Below are 21,166 nucleotides of genomic sequence, written 5' to 3' on the forward strand. Positions count from 1 at the left end.
GCAATGACCTGTGAGCAAAGATGTGTATGACTTAAGAGTAAAATTCCAGTTTCTGGAGCCCGGCCAGGTAAGGCCTTTCAGAAAGGGAATGTAGCTGCTTTCTTTGGCTCAACTCAAAGATAGCTAGAGGAAGTACTAGAGTGGATTAAATTCCTTAGGCAAGGCTTCCAGAAAATACAGCATAAAATTAAACCTTCAGACAAAGGAAGCTGTTAGAAGTGAAACTAGACAACATACACATGAACGCAAACAGCATTTGTCAGACACAGCAAGAACAACCTATGAAGCCTTCTTCACAAAAGGAAGGGTGGAAACATGTAAGACTAACAGAGCTGTGTAATTGCTTAAAGTGTCTCAGGTGAGGACAGTGAAAAGGCACTGTACTAGGAATGAAATAAATTTTAGATCTCGCTCTACCACGTTCAGAATAGAACGGTTAGAACCACCTGAGTCGTGTAAGTCTAAGTTCAAATTCCTCACCTTCACTTACATCCTAGGACTTTGGACAAGTTTTAGCCTACACTAGTTCCTCACCTATTATAAGGAGATAAGAATGCCTGCTCCCTAGAGTCTGAGGATTAAATGAAATAAAGCAACTAGGACATCTACCACATGGTAACACTCAATAAAGTACAGACAATACCAGCTACATATCCTTGTGCAAACCAGGGCCTCATTCTGTAAAGGGTGTGATAACACAGAAAAACACTGACACTTTAAAGTGCCAGGTGTAATGAAGGGGTTACTACCAGCAGGCGGCTGGGTCCACTTGTGGCTTACATCCAATGTTACCAGTAGTTTTCTTTACAACCATCAGGTTACTATTAGCAACACAGTATTAGTTAGGAGACTTTTTTTTAGAAATGTTATTTTGGTATCAGTAAATTAACTGACATCTATGCAACCACAAGGAATTTACTGAACATTTCCATGTGACTTCATTAAAGGCAGGCTTTTTCCTGCTTATATTAGTTACCATCACTTTTGCCCCCATCACAATCTCATGGTATAGTCCTTGCATGTAGCAGGAACTCAATAAATGTGCTAAACTGACTGCAGAGGGCCAGAAGATCTAAAACTTGAACTTCAGAAGTACTTACTTTATCCTGGAAAGGACTGAGCTGTTATGAATGATGAACTCAAGTGTTTGAGTATATGAATAATGAACTCAAGAGACTGTTAGAAGCACTCTACCACTGACAAGCTCGATAATATTAAAAAACAACACTTCCCAAAGGAAAGGACGTCAGGTTTGTCTCCACCGTAATATCCATTTTTAAATGGAGGTACTATTTAAAATGGTCTTCCAAAGGTTTAAGCAAAGATTTTAAAAAGATCTGACAATGGGAAGGAGCTTGGGCTCTAAGGTCAGTTGAATTGGTGTTTACTGACCACCTGCCTTCTGTAAGACACCCAGCTGGGCATTGCAGGAAAAGATGCTCATGTATATATACTATATACTGTACTATACCATGTGGTACCAGGTACTACATCAGAGAACGGCTCGTAACAAGATCCAGTCCAGAGCTGAAGTGTAGGGTCGGCATGGCAGGATGGGAGGGACTGAGAAAAGGAAAAGGGTAGTACTGAATGAAAAAGTCGAGTCCAGGGGATGTTTCTGGAAGAGGCCTGACTTGGGCTAGCCTTGAAATAGCAAATACGATTTGAATAGGGGGAAATTTGTTTGCATGGAGTGTGACGACTTCTACATGACTACAACAGAGATTCTATGTAAGAAATAAGCCTTTAACAGTAGGGTGGCATAAGTTTATAGGAAGCTTTCGATGCTAGAATGCAAAGTTTTAGACTTCCATTTAAACTCTTTGCTTTTCAAAAGAAAGACAGTTAGCTTTTACTGGATAAAACTCAGTCTGCCCTGGGTTGCAGTTAAACTGTGTGGATGCTGGATTTCAACAGACTGTAAACATCATGCCTGATTCAATGCTTATCTTTTATTGGAGCATAATGCGCCTACATAGTAAGTACTAGATAAATGTCTGCTGAATGACCAAATGATTCCCAGGATGAATTAGCTCGAAGTCCAAACATGGGGGTAGGAGGTCCCTCCAGCTGGTAAGCCACCTAGGCTTTGATCAAAGAGATACATCTGAAAGTTTTATGTTAGAATAATAATCACACATGTCCAATTTCTAGCTCTTCTCCCCATCACAATCACAGCAGTCAGATAAAGTTGAGGAGTTTATTAGGGAAATATGAGAGGCAAAGATACCCCAAGTGACAGAAAGAAAATTCTGAAAATGTCCCTTCAAGCCAAGTGGGGGCCTGGCCTTTACCTCCCCAAAAGGACAAGAAACTGGTGGGTTAGCAACATTCTCTGGCGGCCACCTTGCCAGGGCATAAGTGTTTCGGCCAGGACTGCCTCCCAACCCCCACCAAAGGTGAAAAGGAGACAAAGACTATTTCTAGAATCAATGCAGAGGCAATGAGAGCTGTAAGGAAAGTCTGAGAGAAAGAGAGGTGGGGAGGACCTTAACAAAGAGTCCCAGGCATCTGGCTCTGAGTGCCTCATACACTGACGGATAGTTCTACAAAATGTTACTTAAAAGATAAAATGCCTAATGTTGGTTCCAAGAGCTTCCCTGGACATCTTCCCACATGCCACATCACACACTGATGTACATGGCAGAACCCAAAGGCCACGCTTTAAAAAAAAAAAAAAAACAAACAAACAAAAACCAAAAACAAGAATAAGCCCTGTTGCTCTTTAAGGAGAGAGGAAGGAGCTAAAGCTGCTGGGGCCTTTCCCACGTTGGCCTGTGTTCCATGAAGCAACTTCCCAGCAGCAGCATGGCGTAGCTCTAGGTGAGGGTCTCACCTTTTGTCACCTGTCAAAGGAAACTGACAATTAGATAAATTCAAAAGTATTTAAAAAAAAATCTTTTTAAAGATTCTAGATAGGGGCACCTGGGTGGCTCAGTGGGTTAAGGCCCAGGGTCCTGGCATGGAGCCCTGCATCAGGCTCTCTGCTCAGCAGAGAGCCTGCTTCCTCCTCTCTCTCTGCCTGCCTCTCTGCCTACTTGTGATCTCTGTCAAATAAATAAATAAAATCTTTAAAAAAAAAAAAAAGATCCTAGATAGTAGGGAGTGGTAGAAAAGACAACAGCTTTGGAGCCCCAGAAACCTGGTTCAAATCCAGGGAAGTTCATTAACTTCTAAGCCTGTTACTGCTTCCAGGTTTGTTCCAGCAACAAGTGGAAATGTGCATTCTCTCTGCACAGCCCTTGCCTAGCCTCACAAGCAAATACCTTCTCTAACATACTCACCCGCGCTTCAATGTACTCTATTCTCCGTTCGAGGGCTGTCAATTTCTCGTTTAGTGTTGCAAGTCTTGAACGACAAGACATATCTGGTAAAAGGAGACTGATGTTCAGGATTAATGTCATTCCAAATACAGACACAGACACATACACACACAGCCCCTAGCTGAAGAAGGAGGATGATACATCAGGGAGAGCACGAACGGAAGCAGGTGAGCAAAGCAAGGGAATGGAAAAGAAGTGAGTATTAGGAGCACAGCTGCTTAGAATGGATTTGCTCAACTTCCTACCAGGGTGGCAAGCAGAGAGTAATGGCGGCCAAAGATGTCCATACCCTAATCCCCGATCCTGTAGGTATTTACCCTACATGACAAAAGGGACTTTGCAGATGTGATTAAGGTTAAGGATCTTGAGATCCTGAGTTATCCAGATCAACATGCTCTAATAACAAATACATAAATACAGGAAGAGAAAGACTGAGGAAAGGTGTAGGAAAAAGAAGAGATTCAAAGTGTGTGAGGGGGACTCAACCTGCTATTGCTGGCTTTGAAGGTGGAGGAAGGAGGCCATGAGCCAAAGGACACCAGAGACATTAAGAAGCTGGAAACGGACCTTAGCTGACAGCCAACAAGGAAACAGAGATTTCAGTCCTACAGCCACAAGAAACTGAATTCTACCACCAATCCAATGAGCAAAAAAATATCCTCTCCTAGAGTCTCCAGAAAGGGAGGCAGCCCTGCCAACACCTTGACTTTAGCCCAGTGATGTTGGACTTCCAAACTATACAACTATAATATAAGAAACTATGTGACAAAAGCGGCTACATTTATAGTAATTTGTTATGGCAGCAATAGAAAACTAACACACTGAAACTCTACGGGCGGATATTTAGTAACAGACAAACCAAGAGTTTAAAAAGAGAGGAAGTGACAAGAGGAAGAAAACAATCTCAAGAAGGAAGAAAAACAGAGGCCACGAAAGCAGCAGACACTATGGAGAGGAGGGAAGGCAATCGCATTTCTGAGCTCATGGAAACCTCATCATTGTTTTTGCTGCAGGAAGGCACTTAATGTGTCATCAGTATCTGCGCAGGAATGTCAGCATGAGAGAAAACTTGGGAGAACATCAAATACCCTGTGGAGCCCACATCCCATCTGTGGAAAACAGCAAAATTTCTTTTTTTCCTTTCCCTTTTCCAATCTTCTTTCACCATCTCACCCAAAATGAAACCTAGATTTCCCCAAAATACCTTTTCCTCTGGAAACTTCTCTAAGAAACTTCTCTCTAAGAGAACCACTTGCCTACGCTTTCCCTAACCATTCTCAACAGGAGAAAAAGGTTTCTGGGCATGCTCATGATTTCCTATTACGTCCTCCAACACCACTGTTTGGTCACTCTCAGTAACCTTCACTTTTTATGTCTAAAATATCCTTTCTCCGAGACACTCTCCCACTCACAATGATTTAACACTTAGCTCACAACTTCCTTTTCATCTCTACCCTGTTATGCAAAAGGATGTCCACATCCATTTTGACAAATCCTCCTACACCAGGCTCTTGCCTCCACTTTCACTTCTCCACATCTGCATCTTGCTTATCTTGCCTGTCTAGCCATTCTCCTTCAAGGCTCCATTCAAATTGGACCTCTGAGAGGTCTCTGCCAGAGGCATATAATTCTCCTTCTGCTGTATGTTTAACGTTGAATTTCTGGTTTATAAATTACTTATGAGCTTGGTCTTAGGTTTTTAGATACAGATTTAACAAACAAGAATGTTCACCACTATTACTTAGGAATGGTTTCATGAAGTATGGTGTATTTATGTAAAACTATTAAAATGGCCATTTAAAATTACAAGTTTGCGGGGCGCCTGGGTGGCTCAGTGGGTTAAGGCCTTGCCTTCGGCTCAGATCATGATCCCAGGGTCCTGGGATCGAGCCCCGAGTCGGGGGTCTCTGCTCAGCAGGGAGCCTGCTTCAGCCTCTCTCTCTCTCTGCCTGCCTCTCTGCCTACTTGTGATCTCTGTCTGTCAAATAAATAAATAAAATCTTAAAAAAAATAAAATAAAATAAAATTACAAGTTTGTATCTTTTTAACAAGTCACTAAAAAACAAACAAAAATAAAGTATCTTTTTAACAACTCATCAAAAAAACCAAATTATGAGTTTGAATATTTAACACAGGAAATGTTCCTGCTATCTAGACAAATTATATTTATGTACTTCTAATTTATCATTTTTTTTACATTTGTTACCTCACTAGAATGAATTAATTAAAGCCCACTTCACTGGGCTAAAGTCAATTAATCAAATACTGCCTCTTATTAATTTTTATAACAAGTATCTCGCCTGGCAAAGAGAGGTTTTTGAGAAAAAAATTATGAACTCTGGTATGTTAATGAAACAAAAGTTTGGCTCTGGTGTGACTCCAATATTTCTACAAGTGGGAAAACCAAGGCTCATCTTGGATAACTGATTGGACAAAACAACAGCACAGCCGAGCCCGGAGCCCAGTTCCCTTACTGCCCAGGACAGTACTCTTCCACCACAACGTTCCACCACACAACCCCGCTACCAACCTCTCGAACACAACCTACGAACCTCTCGGGTTATAATTTATTCCCCATATCTCTTAAAATCTGCTTATAGCTCAACTCTTCCACTTTCTGGTTCCTTTTTTTCCTTTTGTCATACTAGATTCTTTCCTACCCATCTTCACTGCTACTCTTCATTATTTTGTAAAAATCGCTTTATTGATATAACAATTTATATGCCGTGAAGTTCACTTAATTGAAGTATACAATTCTATGGTTTTTAGAATATAGTTGTGCAACCATCACCATAATCTAATTTTAGAACATCCCCAAAACCCCTACATGAAACCTTGTACCAATTAGCAGTCATTTCCCATTCAGCCTTGTCCCAACCCCTGGCAACCATTAACCTCCTCTATGGATCTACCTATTCTGGACATTCTTCGTTTCTTCTTCTTCTTTTTATTTTTTTTTTTTAAGATTTTGTTTATTTATGTGACAAAGAGAGACATAGGGAGAAAGGGAACACAAGCAGGGGGAGTGGGAGAGGGAGAAGCAGGTTTCCCGCGCATCAGGGAGCCAGATGCGGGGCTCCATCCCAGGACCCTGAGATCATGACCTGAGCTGAAGGCAGACACTTAAGGACTGAGCCGCCCAGGCGCCCCCCACCTGCCTTTTTTAAAAAAGATTTTATTTATTTATTTGACAGAGAGAGAGAGAGATCTCAAGTAGGCAGAGAAGCAGGCAGAGAGAGAGGGAAGAAGCAGGCTCCCTGCTGAGCAGACAGCCTGATGCAGGGCTCCATGCCAGGACCCTGGGCCTTAACCCACTGAGCCACCCAGGTGCCCCTATCTAGAATCTTTAAAAAGCCACCCAGGCACCCCTCATTTTTCTTTTAAATCATGTTGTTTATCTGCTAGTGCTGCTGCTTCTAATTCCTAGATCTAGCTTAAGTAGAAGGTACTCAGCCCCCTCCTTTTCCTAGATACACTTCCACCACCAGGACTGCCCAATAAGACCATGTCTCTTTCCATCTGGTTTTTAGAAGCTCAAAGGCACATCACGTATGCTATTCAGTAAGAGCATGAATGTTATCACTAACAACCTGTCATTTCCCATAGAAAGAGACATGCCAAAATTATCTGCAGGGGTGGGGTGGTGAGAGGGAGGGTTCCTTCCCGGATGGCTGTTCTGTTCTATCTCTGTCAATCTGGTAGTGAATCAGAATCCAAGAACAACAGTACACCACTGGCCTAAATGGTAAGTACTGTTGAGAATATAAAATGTTGAACTCCAGAAACTTTGATCATTATTTCAGATCCCAAGAAAAACACTGATTCAAGCAAAACACTGGATAAGCATTCAGCAGCTAAATAAATCTGAAATCAGAGTGCATTTAAGAGTATATTATCACCAGGGCGCCTGGGTGGCTCAGTTGGTTGAGCGGCTGCCTTCGGCTCAGGTCATGATCCCAGGGTCCTGGGATCATGCCCCACATCGGGCTCCCTGCTCAGCAGAGAGCCTGATTCTCCCTCTCCCTCTGCCTCCTGCTCTGCCTACTTGTGGTCTCTCTCCATCTTTCTAATAAATAATAAAATCTTAAAAAAAAAAAAGAAAAAAGAGTATATTATCACCAGACTTCTTTTTAAATATTCTTATTTATTTATTTATTTGAGAGAAAGAGAGAGTGCATGCAAGCATGAGCAGGGGCCGGGGAGAGGGAGAAGCAGGCTTCCCACTGAACAGGGAGCCTAATACAGGGTTCCATCCCAGAATCCTGGGGTCATGACCAGAGCCGAAGACAGATGCTTAACCAACTGAGCCACCCAGACACCCCTATCACCAGACTCTACGATACTAACCATCCTTGTCAGGGTGCTTGATGGTGTGTACCCATTACCACTGCTGACAAATGCCAGTTATCAGCTCCTCTGAACTCTTAATGCACATAACCTTAGCCTAAAAATCAACACTCATTCTCTTGAATCGTTGCCATTAAGGCTTACTTCTCTACAGAACTCTGAATTTCTCAGGAGTGGCTACCATGTCCATTTATTCTTATTTATTCCTTCCTCAGAGGATGTGATAGCTGGGATCACAACAGACATGCTATACTTGTTGACTAAGTATAAAAACTGACATTTAAAAATAACCACCACGAGGAACGCCTGGGTGGCTCAGTTGGTTAAGCAGCTGCCTTCGGCTCAGGTCATGATCCCAGCATCCTGGGATCGAGTCCCACATCGGGCTCCTTGCTCGGCAGGGAGCCTGCTTCTCCCTCTGCCTCTGCCTGCCACTCTGTCTACTTGTGCTCACTCTCGCTCCTCTCTCTCTCTGACAAATAAATAAAAAAATAAAAAATAAAATAAATTAAAAATAACCACCACGGGGCACCTGGGTGGCTCAGTGGGTTAAAGCCTCTGCCTTCAGCTCAGGTCATGATCCCAGGGTCCTGGGATCGAGCCCCACATCGGGCTCTCTGCTCGGCGGGAAGCCTGCTTCCCTTCCTCTCTCTCTGGCTGCCTCTCTGCCTACTTGTGATCTCTGTCTGTCAAATAAATAAATAAATAAAATCTTAAAATAAAAAATAACCACCACATTTATTATTTTTGTTATACTTCTCTGCACATATTAGCTTTAGAATCAGATAAAATGGTATAAAAATTAAAAGCTACCATCTGTGACAATCTATTTTTAGAAACTTCACCAATTCAAGGTACAGAACAGGCCAGTATTAGGATGTTATCACTGCCTTATGGTTTGTGGGGCCTCAGGTTCAGGTGGCCCATGAATATCATCACTCTCACTAGCTGGAAGGAATCAGAGGGTAAAAGCTCTTCAGAAAGTCACTATCTATCTTGGAAAGCCAGTTCCCTCTCCAAAGCACATGGCCTACCCACACTCTGTGGTCAGGGTAAGGACTCTAGGATTGTTGCCGTTTTCAAAGAGCTCCCAGGGGCACCTGGGTGGCTTAGTTGTTAAGCATCCACCTTCGGTCAGGTCATGATCTTGGGGTTCCAGGATCAAGTCCCGCTTCGGGCTCCTTATTCAGCAGGGAGCCTGCCTCTCCCTCTGCCTGTCCCCCTGCTCATGTTTCTCTCTCCCTCTCTTAAATAAATAAATAAATAAATAAATAAATAAATAAATAAAATCTTAAGAAAAAAAAAGGAGAGCAAGCGAGTGATTCAGCCCTGGCTACCTTCTCAAAGTAAATTCTTATTAAATCTCTGTACCACCAAATCATATTATCATACACTCAATATAAGCCGTACACATACATATCAGAATTGAGAAGTCACACTAAGGGCTTAGAGTGGGAAAATGTATCCCCCACATGCTCATCCTGAGTCATCCAATGCCAAGACAATGTCTCAAATGTTTTATGATTGATCTAGTTTCTCAGCCTGTTGGTCTTTGCCTAAACTCACAGCAGCGATATTGTCAATCTTCAAGAACTGCTAAGCTTTTAAGTTTGCTTCATAATTCCATTCTTAATTGTAATTACTGTCCTTCTCTTTAAAAGGACTAAATTAACTTCTTCAGAAACCATCTAGTAATTACTCCAAACATTAGGCCATTAGCATCACATTAAGGGAGAACGGTGGCCTAAGCTAAGGAAAGCCCTTTCTTCTGGCTTCCTAAGATTGGAATTCTGTATGCCTATTTTCTCAGTCTAGGGCATGTTGGAAACCTCCCAAAGAAAAATCTTTATTCTCTATTTGTTCATAAAATGTGACTTACACATTTGATAAAATTTCAGTGCTGGTACTTCCTTGTTTACAGAGCAAGAAAAGAGACACTTCTCCTCTGCAAATCCTAAGCTCAAACTCTTCAATTTTTGGTCAGTTCCAAGACTCAACTGCCATAAATCTAGTGACTATAACATGCCAAGATTTATGTCAAAGATAAATGTATGTGAATTAAAAGTTTACTAATACTGGGGCACCTGGGTTGTGCAAATCCTGATTTAGGCTCAGGTCATGATCTCAGGGTCGTCAGACAGAGCCCCACATCAGGCTCTGGGCTCAGCAGAGTCTGCTTAAGGCTCTCTCTCCCTCTCTCTCTGCCCCACCCCTTCTCAATCTTGCTTGCTCTCGCACACGTGCGCACTCTCTCTCTCAGATAAATCTTTTTTAAAAAAAGTTTATTAATACAATTCAGTGCTCAGAAATGAAGTTATTACATTACCTAGATCCAAATGTGGGGGGTGGAGATGCTAGGTCACTTTTTTTTTTTTTAAGATTTTATTTATTTATTTGAAAGAGAGAGACACAGCAAGAGAGAGAACATACAAGCAGGGGGAGTGGGAGAGGGAGAAGCAGGCTTCTGGACAAGCAAGGAGCCTGATGTGGGGCTCGATTCCAGGACCCTGGGATCATAACCTGAGCTGAAGGCAGACACTTAACGACTGAGCCATCCAGGGCCCCCACTAGATCATTTTTAAATTTTGAAAAACAGCCTCGGCTTAACTTGTTATTTTATTTTTGAAAGATTTATTTGTTTACTTGAGGGAGAGACAGAGCAGGCAGGAATGGGACTGGCAGAGGATACAAGAATCTCAAGTGGATTCCACACTGAGTGGGAGCCCAAATCAGGGCTCCATCTCACAACACTGAGTTCACTACCGGAGATGGAGCCAAAACCAAGACTCAGAAGCTTAATCGAACGACCCACCCAGGTGCCCCCTGACTTGTTATTTTAGATGGCTTACTGATTTAACTGGTGTTCTTAATATTGTACTTGGATAGTCTGTGTATTTCAGATCCTACCAGAAAATGAAGTCTTTCAATTCTGCTTTTTAAGGTTAAAACTCTCCATGTTGGTGATTTTTCCAACTACTTTCCACTACCTCTCCTGACTAAGCCAAATCTCAAAGCTGTGATCTTCTCATCATTACATCCTTCCCCTAGTATGCAATATTTTGGTTTCTCTTCTCTGACCCTTCCTCTGAAGGAATGTTCCAAGCAAAGAATGCTGTGAACAACCTTACAGTAACAGTTCAGCTGTCCAGGAAAGTAGGAGAAACATTATGAGAACTAACATCAAAAGAGTTTGCACAGAAGTTAGGAAAAGAGGGGCACCTGGGTGGCTCAGTGGGTTAAGCCTCTGCCTTCAGCTCAGGTCATGATCTCAGGGTCCTGGGATCGAGCCCCGCATCGGACTCTCTGCTCAGCAGGGAGCCTGCTTTCCTCTCTCTCTCTGCCTGCCTCTCTGCCTACTTGTGATCCCTCTCTGTCAAATAAATAAATAAAATCTTTTTAAAAAAATTTTTAAAAATATTAAAAAAAAAAGGGGGGGGGGCGCCTGGGTGGCTCAGTGGGTTAAAGCCTCTGCCTTTGGCTCGGGTCGTGATCCCAGAGTCCTGGGATCGGGCCCCACATCGGGCCCTCTGCTCAGCGGAGAGCCTGCTTCCTTCTCTCTCTCTCTTTGCCTGCCGCTCTGCCTCCTTGTGATCTCTCTCTGTCAGATAAAAAATAAAATCTTTAAAAAAAAAAAAAAAAAGAAGTTGTTAGGAAAAGAAAAACCCTCTGAGGAAACCCAGACTATCTGAATAGCAGGGTAAATAGGTTCAGTATTTCTTAATGTTTTCAGTTCACTGAAATCAATTAATCTAGTCTCTGAACTTCAGACTCCTGTCTCTAAATCCATCTATCTTTTTCACTAAACCATACTCCTTCACTCATAGTCCTTAAACTATTTCAGGATACTATGAGATCTATGTTGACTACCATTCACTATTACAACCTCTAAAACAAATTATGTGTGTGAATACATATCAATGACATAAATATTTATACTATTCTCTCATTGATACTACCCTCACCCTCATTCCCTGGTGAGAATATCCATCATAGTAAGATTACAGTCTTATGCACTTTATAAGAAAACAGATTAATACAACCTGATATTCTGAAACTGTCATTATTTCAAGGCAGAAATTCTTTGAAAGCAGGAAATGAATCTTATTTTGTGTTCTCCAGAGTGCCTGAGAGAGCCCTGTACTGAGATCTGGTCTCTCTTGCTGATGCTTTTTGAGAAAATTTACGTTCTGTTACCTTACTTCTTGGGATGCATCAGTCCTTCGGCTGGAAAATAATTCATTTTAAATCTTTTTTTAATACATCAGTTTCCCCTACTTAATCTTAATTGCTTGTTGCTGAATTAGTGGAACAGAGCCACACTAGTTGGAAAAAGATCACTAGATGTCATCCTTACACCTTGTGATTACTTAAGTAAGTCTACCTGTGCCCAGTTGTTAAAGAAACACTTGGAGAAGATGGGATGAAAGTCTTTGTTACAGGCTTGCTTTCCAGAGGGATACAGAACAAAGCAGAAAGAACTGAAGACTATCACAAGCAGGCCATGCCTAGGCAAGACTTTGCTAGAAGCGGAAATAACACCTACTGTCGGCTATATACCAGCAACACAGGAGTCTCCAATCTGGACCTTACCTCTGACCTCCTCTCCTACCACTCTCATGGCAGCAAAAACGGGAGACAGAAATGCTCGACTAAAAGGTACGGCGCTAAAAGATTCTGAAAATGAAGAGAACCGTCAAGAAACTTACACAAGGGCAGTGACACAGCTGTGGCTGCATGAAAGGCGCACTCTGAGTGCAAAGTGGAAACTGGAATGGAGGCGGGTCACAAAGGAAGCAGGGAGGCTACCGCAGAGCAGAAAAGACGCGGATGGAGGTGCCCGAAGAGTCTGGAAAAAGGAAGGACCTGTTAATGGATCTGGGGTGATGGCAACGAAGCCGATGAACTCACAACGGCACAAGAGAACCGCACAGGGACTGCCCAGTGGAGCCTGAGGGTCAGGGAAAGAGGGGGAAGGCGGGCTCCGGGGGACGCTAAAACCAGTAGGGGCCAAGGGCTCCCGGAGAAAGACCCTTCAAAGCTTTTCAGCACCCTCGCCAACTGAGTGGCCTCCCACCCACCCACACCGCCCCCTGCTCGCCCGCTGACCGAACGAGTTGAGAAAGTCCGCGATTTTCTTGATGCTGCTGGTGATGACCTCAATGTATTCTCGGTTCGCCCAGTCCTGGTGAATCTCCCGCTGCACCGGATCCTCTTGACCCGCCATGGCTGCTGCCTGAAGACGAACCACTGCGCAGGCGCCCCGACCCTCCAGACGGCCAGTGCGCCTGCGCCGCGAAGCCCACACCCATGCCTTAGCACCCACGAATCCACGGGCATTGTGATGCGCCTGCGCGATGTCAAGTCCTCCCCTTAGTTTTTGCTCTGCTCCCACGCCCCTAAAAAAATCGCAGAAACCCCAACGGGGAAAATGGAGTGCGCACGCGCCGAGGCACCCTACCCACTACATACCCCATTGCCGGCGTTTTTGGTCGTTAGGGGGCGCTTGACCACGAAATGCTCGCTGTGTCAGCTGCTCCAAACTAACGTTGTGGTCTGTGTCAGTAATTAGTTGGGCGTAGCCAATTAAGCCACATTAAATATAATTCATTTTGAAAACGGCTTTCAACAACACAACATGATTCCCCACCTTGCACTAATCAAACAAAACGGTATTATTATTATTATTATTATTTGGTATTATTATTTTTTAACAATAATACCCAGTGATGGAGAGGCTCGGGAAATTGATAGGCCCCTAAATAGCTGGTCACCCTGTAAACTGGCAAGTCCAAATTTCCTTAAGGAAATTTGCAAATTGGGGCGCCTGGCTCAGTCGGTTAAACATCTCCCTTCCAGTCAGGCCATGATCCCGGAGTCCTAGAATGGAGCCCTACATCGGGCTCCCTGCTCAACAGGGAGTTGACTTCTCTCTCTCCCTCTGCCTGCCGTTCTGACTGCTGTGCTCTATCGCTGTCAAATACACAAAATCGTAAAAAAAAAAAAAAGTTTCAAACTGTAGAATCGTAGATATAAATTTTTTTTTAAGATTTATTTATTTATTTATTTGACAGATAGAGATCACAAGTAGGCAGAGAGACAGGCAGAGAGAGAGGGGGGAAGCAGGTTCCCTGCTGAGCAGAGAGCCCAATGCGGGGCTTGATCCCAGGACCCTGAGATCATGACCTGAGCCGAAGGCAGAGGCTTTAACCCACTGAGCCACCCAGGCGCCCCGATATAAATTTTTTTTAATTTGTAAATTGCCTGAAAGAACTGTTAATCAATTCAAACTTTTTTGACCTAATCATTTCATTGAGAAAGTCGCTGAAAAAGGGGAGGGGGTGGAGACACTTTAAACACAAAGGCGCTTTTTGTAACATTATCTATTTAAAAACCAAAACGGGGCGCCTGGGTGGCTCAGTGGGTTAAAGCCTCTGCCTTCGGCTCAGGTCATGATCCCAAGTCCTGGGGTCAAGCCCCGCATCTGGCTCTCTGCTTGGCCGGAGGCCTGCTTCCTCTTCTCTCTCTGCCTGCCTGCCTGCCTGCTTGTGATCTCTGTCTGTCAAATAAATAAATAAAATCTAAAAAAAAACAACAAACCAAAACAACTATATCTCCACAGTTGGGGATGGCTAAACAATGGTATAGCCACCTACTGCAATATCATGCAGTCATTTAAATAGTTATTATGAAAATGTGGCAACATACATAATAAACTGAAGGGGAAAGCAAAATACAAAATTTTCTGTAATTGCAACTATATGAAAATTATGTCTGCTTGAGGACAAGGATATATGAAAGATGCCAATGTCTGGTTTGTTAAGGTAGTGGAATTATGGACATTTTATTTTTGTTTAAGGGAATTTTTTCAATCTGCTTTGTGCAATACATGCCTGTCATTAAAAAAAAATGTTCAGCGGTGCCTGGGTGGCTCAGTGGGTTGAAGCCTCTCCCTTCGGCTCAGGTCATGATCTCAGGGTCCTGGGATCGAGCCCCGCATCGGGCTCTCTGCTCAGCAGGGAGCCTGCTTCCCTTCCTCTCTCTCTGCCTCCCTCTCTGCCTACTTGTGATCTCTGTCTGTCAAATAAATAAATAAAATCTTAAAAAAAATGTTCAACAGATAGGTTCTAGCAGTGGCTGGGAAGAAATATTTACTAACAGTCTTTTACTCAGGTAGGAGATTTTACAAGCAATAAAGAAAGCACTGGACCCTTACAAACCCTGTGGAAAGGAAATCAGGAAGATGCTTTTCATTTTACAGATGAGAAAACTGAAGTTCAAGGTCACACAGTCAATTAAATGATGGACCTTTACCAGTTGACTGCAGACTCCCATATCTTTTCACTGTACCAGTCTGAAAACAGATTAAGGCCTCTGAACTCTCCTACGTATTGATAGAAATGGCCACTAAAATAATAAATATCAACCCTAAATATATCAAGCCCCAGGTATCCAGAGGACTAACTGCCATTCAAGCCCCTGCTTCCTAAGTGGTGCTGTTGTAGTATCTTGCTCACACGTCACAGAGAAGTCGGATAAATCTTCTTTTCCTTTAAAGGCAGGGCATCTGAGTTTCAAATCACAAATCTACCAGAAAGGAGTCACTTCACTCCTCTGAGCTTTTTTTCTTCATGTGTAATACAGGGACAACAACATGGATGGATTAGGATTGTTGGGGGAATTCTGTAAGAAAGAATAGATAAATAAAAGATAGATAAAACACTAAGCACAGTGCCGGACTCTTCACAAAGCAGACACTCATGATCAGTTTACATTTTATTTCTATGCAGAAAGCAGAAAATTAAGTACACATATCTATCCAACATTTTTTTTTCTTTTTTTTTTTTAAGCCAGAGATATCACAGAGAGGGAGAAGCCAACTCGCCGCTGAGCGGAGAGCCTGATGTGGGGCTCGATCCCAGGACCCTGAGATCATGACCTGAGCCGAAGGCAGAGGCTTGACCCACTGAGCTACCCAGGCGCCCCAACATTTTGTTTTTTATGATTAATGGTCTTCCACGAGATAAGTCAGGCTCAGCTCTTCTCCTTTTGCTGGACTTCTCATACCTCTGTTCTAGGATCTCCTCTACCATTCCAAACAACTCAAGGATATGGCGCTGTCCCAGAATGAAGACTATTCCTCTGGACTTCTGGCAGTTTCTCCTACATGCTTCAGGGAGCTTGCTGTCAGACAGACCTTCAGTATGGGTTTGCCAGCATGGTAGTTCTTCACTGCAGAAATTGTTTATGATGGGTACAGAAGCAAGCCCTTTGGGAATGTTGCTTGTGAGACAAAGAGTGCTTCTGGGTGGCAGATTGCTTCAGCATAAGAAAACAAGATCCCTGACTTCAGATCTACCATGTGCGTCACAGAACTGGGAGAATCTTGTCAATGGCTCCCCATGTAATAATCAGTTTGGGATCAAATTCTTGAAGAAATATGTCAATTGCATTAAGAATGGTCACGTGAGGGGTGCCTGGGTGGCTCAGTGGATTAAGCCGCTGCCTTCGGCTCAGGTCATGATCTCAGGGGTCCTGGGATCGAGCCCTGCGTCAGGCTCTCCGCTCGGCGGGGAGCCTGCTTCCTCCTCTCTCTCTGCCTACTTGTGATCTCTCTTTCTCTGTCAAATAAATAAATAAAATCTTAAAAAAAAAAAAAAGAAAAGAAAAGAAAAAAATACTTAAAAAAAAAGAATGGTCATGTGAATCTTTTTTGCAATCATGTGCACATGCACCATCATTTATACAGCTAAGGATATAGCATGTGCACCATGACAATGTTGCTAGCTGCTTTGAAAGAACTGAATCACCTTTTGGCAGAGCAAACATGGCTACTGTCATGGCAATCCCTGAGGAAAGAGCACACAGAATGTTGAGCACTGCATGATACAGACAAAGTTTATGTTGTAGGTCATCAGTAACAGGTAGTATGGGAGATTCTGGTTTTTCATATCTGTGTGGTAGCCATGGAACTGGAGTATCAGAGCCAGAGGTAATAGCAAATGGTATCTCCAAAAATAGATCCCTTAAAGCTGGCAGACGGCACAAAGGACTGTGGTACAGATTGTCATAGCAGCACTAAGCCCTCTCTATCCAACCACTTTTAATTATACAACTTTGCTGTTGGGACTTTCATTAAAAAAACACAACTGTGCAATAAAAACTGTTTGTTTGCTTTTAAAATAACAGTGTCTCTTTTACTTGAGATGAAAATAAAAATAAACTCACTGGAAAACAAAGTTTTGCAATTCAAATCATTTCAGCATCTTCCAAGACTCATCACTTTGCCCCTTTCCATTTTCTGACTTCGCTTCCAAACTCTTCCCTTCTCCTTCCATAAGGTGCAACACACACAAACACACACACACGCACACACGCACACAGCATCTGACAATTCTCCACAAGTGCCTCAAGACCATCTGGTCTTCCAAATCGGAATCTTTAGCCTGACTCCACCCCCGCGGCCCCAATCTCTCCTGTTCAGCTTCTCCCAAGTAGCCAGACAAAAGGTGACAGCTCTTATTTGTGCTGTGCTGGCAAAGTGCAAGGACAATTTCTGGGTGTACAAGGTAAGGGCAGGTGAGGCCATTAGTTAATCCTTGCCACAAATACTTCACACTGCCAGGCTCTGGGATAGCCAAGCACAGGGGACATACAGGTCGGTTGGGTAGAGACTCCTCCCTCAGCCTTCCAAGGAAATTGTTTGCAGTGTCGCTTACGAAGTTCTCAAATCACTCACTATGGTGAAACGGCCAGGTTTTCAGCTTTGTGAGAAGAGGACAGCATTGTCTTTTTTGAGGTTTAATAGGAGGCAGAAAAAGATTTTTGGTCAGTTAGTCAAGGGAAGACATGTGCTTTTCTTCTTGCTCTTGAGAAGCGAGCATTTATAAATTGTCTCCTTGCGCTGGGATCATTCCAATGCAGCAATGAAAGCTTTGAGCCTGAATAACCCCCTGAGCATTGTTTAGAGTCAAAACTAACTAAAAGTCCGGGGACTTTCAAGTAGGTCCCTGACCACACCCTTTGAAGTGGGCGTGCCCCCCAACCCCCCACCCTGCGCAGGGACCGCTCAAAAGCACACAGGTGTAGCGGGGTAGGGAGGAGGCCGCGGAACCAAGAGGAAGGGATTTGAATCCGCACGCCTGAAAGTGTAGGCCTGGACCCGACGTTCCAAGGAGGTGGGGGTGGGGAATCCGGCCCTGAAGCCTGTCAGCGGGGCGCATCGAGCCCCCACCCTCGCGGCGGCCGGGGATCCCCGCGCGGACCTGGGTCACAAAGGCGGTTGCCAGGCGCCGGTGGAGAAAAGATGCGGCCAGGAAACAGCGGGCGCCACTCTGGAGCGTGCGGCCCACGGAGTTCAGCAGGTGAGCCCCTGGCCCGGATGGTGGGACCGGGCCTGGGCTCCCACCGCCACCTCTGCCTCGGCCAGAGCCGTCTGGCCCCCACCCCCGGTTAGGGACACCCGGGGGACAAGCCCCTTCTTCCCACTGGGAGGGGGAGCCTCCCCACTCCAGGCAGCTCTAGCCTCTCTGGATCAGGATTGCAGTTCACAATTCACGAGGACCTCAGCTGCATTTGGACGCTTACGTCCCCTTTCCCAGGTGGGGAAATCGAGGGACTCGGTTTCTTGGAACGGGAGGACCGTATGAAAGGGAAGACTTTTTGGCCAGGAGTACAAGGTGTTCCCTATCTGGGAACTATTAAAGCAGCCTGAAGACTTCCAAGGTTCAAACCCTCTTGGAGTAGAGGACAGTGATTTCCGGGTAGTGGGAGAGGAGGGGTGAATCGTCTTGATTTAAACTTTGGGTGGAAGTGGCTTAAAGGTCTGAGGTCAGAAGCCCTCTCTCATCCCCAGGTTGGTTCTGTCCAGCAGTTAAGGCGGGACCTTTGATAAAAAGCCTTTTACCTCCGGCCCTATTTTCTCTTAGGAGGGGAGTCAGGAAAAGGATCCTGGGATTAAATAATCTTTTTGGTCATATACTGAGGAATGAACACCTTTCACACGCCTGGCTGAGGTGCTGTACCAGAGGAGCCCTGATCTTGGATGTATTCTCAGGGTGATGATATCAAGCATCAGAAGACTTTCATAGTTTGCTTGTAATAGATAACCATCCCCTCAGTGTCAGTTTCTCATCCTACAGCAGTCCAGATATTTGAACACAGTAAGTGAAGGAGTGTAGAGATAAGGAGAGACATAACAGTTGAAAGGAAACAATAAATCTCCTTTATACTAACCACTGTCAGGGACAAGTCTTCTGGTTTGAAATGTCATCAACTCTTTTTTAAAAATGAACTTTACTGTTTTACTGTGGTGGCGGAGTCAACTTTTCACAGCATTTCCTGGGCAATTACTGGATGGGATGGGATCAGATCTGCTGCTGTTACCTTTTGTGGGAGAAGAGAGAAGGGGCAGAGAAATATACTTGGCTGGAAAGAAAAGCGAACTGCTATGCCCCTTAACATAATAGGTAGGTGCTCAAAAAATGTTAGCTTCTTCTGAATTCAGTAAAACCTTTTATCTATTGGCAATTTTAAAGTAGAATGATGGAAAATCCAAATTCTACTTAAATAAATTTTTAGTTAGAAACATCTTCCCAGCCTTTTGCTTTTTCTTCAAAGGGGGTGAGAACCAAGATCTTAACCACTAGGTCTCCCATAACAAACCAAAAACAAGACAAAACACACCTAGGAGAATTAGGAAAATCTTTAAAAAATTTTTAAGACTGTCCTTTGGAAACTTTTCTTCCACTAGTCTGGTGTAATTCCTCTGAGGTAATACATAAGTAGTTCAGGGTCCTGAGAGAGCTGTTCCCCCTGTGTCAGAAAACGGGTTTTTAGGGCCAAGAGGAGACTGTCTCCATAATTAATAACAAAAACCCAAGTTCCTTAAAAGGAATGGCATAAGTTCTCAAACTCTGAGTGCATCAGAATCCCCTGGAGGGTTTGCTTAAATGCAGATTGCAAGCCCTACCCCCAGTTTCTGATTCTGTAGGTCTGAGGTAGGGCCCAAGAACATGCATTTCTACATTTCCAGATGACACTGAAGCTGCTAGTGCCAGGATCACATTTTGAGAACCACTGGTATAAATAAAGTACCGGGAATTAGAGTCACAAATATTTGGCAAGACATGGCTTTTTTGAGCTTCTAGCCACAAATAATGTCTCATCATGAAGTGCCAGCAGCCTCTGCCACCTCAGAGGTGTAGATTCTGTCTTTAGCAGTTATCAACACAGCATATGTCCTATTAGTGAACTGGGATATTCCGATTGGGACAAATTCATTTCCTCACCTATAAAATAGGTTAAAATCTACCTTCAGAGGCTTGTGATTAGATTCAATAAAGTTTCAGTACACATAGCAGTTGCCAGATTCAATACTTGTTACCAACCACTAATGCCCTTTATAGAATTACTAGTACCCTTAACATCTATTGGAATCGGTTAATGAGAACTACAAAGTAAGTTAAAGTCAATAATGAAACAAATGTGAATTTAAATAGCTGTGCCCTCACCAAAACCATGCTAGGGAAATTCCATGTTCTGATTCCTCTTCTTTAGGACTGTCAATGGCAGGATACCAGCTCTGGTCACCATGGACCCCACTGGACGAGAGCTTCCAATGGCTGCGGCACACAACACCTACACCTTCTTCAAAGCATCCCTTTAGGGCTTCCCCCTGCTTCCCACATACCCCTTCTGACCTTGAAGTGCAGTTGTGCTTTCAAGAGGTCACTCTAGTCCTAGACAGCCCATTTCTGGAGCCTGGGGTGAGTCCCAAGTTACCCTGCCACACATCAGAGCTCCGAACCATGAACAACAAGAAAGGGCTGGTCAGGAAGCCCCAGCCTGTCCGTCTCAGTGGAGTGGATTCCGTGTTCGGCAGGGTCATCACAGCTCAGCCACCAAAATGGACTGGGACCTTCAGAGTTTCAGACAAATCAGCCTTTTGCAAAATCATCAGCCGGGAGAACCAGTGGCCCACTGGACTTAAGGAACCTCAGATTCAGATGACAGTGACCATGTGCAAACAGATGCTACGCTCTATCCTCTTACTGTATGCAACATACAAGAAGTGCACCTTTGCCTTGCAACACTCCAAGTAAAGTGTTCCCATCTGATTCCTGTTCCTCATTATCATGTCCTATGCTATGTGCCTGAAGCTTACAGAAACCTGTCCATGTAAAGGAAACTGACATCACCTGAGCCATCTTGCTTTTCTGTCAAGCACTGACAATTCAGGAACTCCTATGCCACCCCCCCCACCCCCCGCCCAAAGGCCAGTGACAGCAAAGGAGAACATTTCCATTGTAAAGCTGAACAACATTTAAAAGAGAGTCAAACTAATGTTGACATGTACATGTGAGAAAGAACCATTAAACCATATAAACCAATGAGCCTAGTGTGAACTCACGTAAACATCGAAGACCACAATGAGATGGGGAAACAAAGGGTGTCAAGGAAGGAGATTATGGCTTTCCATGAACACGAGGATGAAGGGG

The 21,166-nt window shown here is 43.8% G+C and overlaps 2 protein-coding genes across 3 annotated transcripts; one reads left to right on the plus strand and one right to left on the minus strand.

Moving 5' to 3' along the window:
• Positions 1-2,186: 2,186 nt before the first annotated feature.
• On the minus strand, positions 2,187-13,007 carry BRK1 (BRICK1 subunit of SCAR/WAVE actin nucleating complex). The gene is made up of 3 exons (XM_080804525.1): positions 12,777-13,007; positions 3,285-3,367; positions 2,187-2,846 (listed from the first exon to the last, which is right to left on the minus strand). Exons 1-3 carry the CDS (start codon positions 12,892-12,894, stop codon positions 2,820-2,822), a joined length of 228 nt encoding a protein of 75 aa, XP_080660651.1. The 5' UTR covers positions 12,895-13,007; the 3' UTR covers positions 2,187-2,819.
• Positions 13,008-17,973: 4,966 nt separating this feature from the next.
• On the plus strand, positions 17,974-20,770 carry FANCD2OS (FANCD2 opposite strand; the record flags this gene model as incomplete). 2 transcript variants are annotated; one of them, XM_080804531.1, is made up of 2 exons in its annotated part: positions 17,974-18,031; positions 20,226-20,770. In XM_080804531.1, 2 exons carry the CDS (start codon positions 17,974-17,976, stop codon positions 20,768-20,770), a joined length of 603 nt encoding a protein of 200 aa, XP_080660657.1. The 2 variants fall into 2 exon arrangements, with proteins under 2 accessions (XP_080660657.1, XP_080660658.1); XM_080804532.1 differs by lacking the exon at positions 17,974-18,031 and adding an exon at positions 18,313-18,346.
• Positions 20,771-21,166: the final 396 nt, after the last annotated feature.

The sequence above is a fragment of the Martes martes genome, assembly GCF_963455335.1.
Source record: "Martes martes genome assembly, chromosome: 1".
Taxonomy (NCBI): domain Eukaryota; kingdom Metazoa; phylum Chordata; class Mammalia; order Carnivora; family Mustelidae; genus Martes; species Martes martes.

Bases quoted from the DNA above. Each gene is read 5' to 3' on its own strand.
- BRK1 (XM_080804525.1), bottom strand. From the start codon at position 12,894: ATGGCGGGTCAAGAGGATCCGGTGCAGCGGGAGATTCACCAGGACTGG. The intron at 3,368-12,776 runs GTCAGCGGGCGA...TCCTTTTACCAG, and splicing joins GGACTTTCTCAACTCGTTCG to ATATGTCTTGTCGTTCAAGA. The intron at 2,847-3,284 runs GTGAGTATGTTA...TTCCTTTGACAG, and splicing joins TAGAGTACATTGAAGCGCGG to GTGACAAAAGGTGAGACCCT.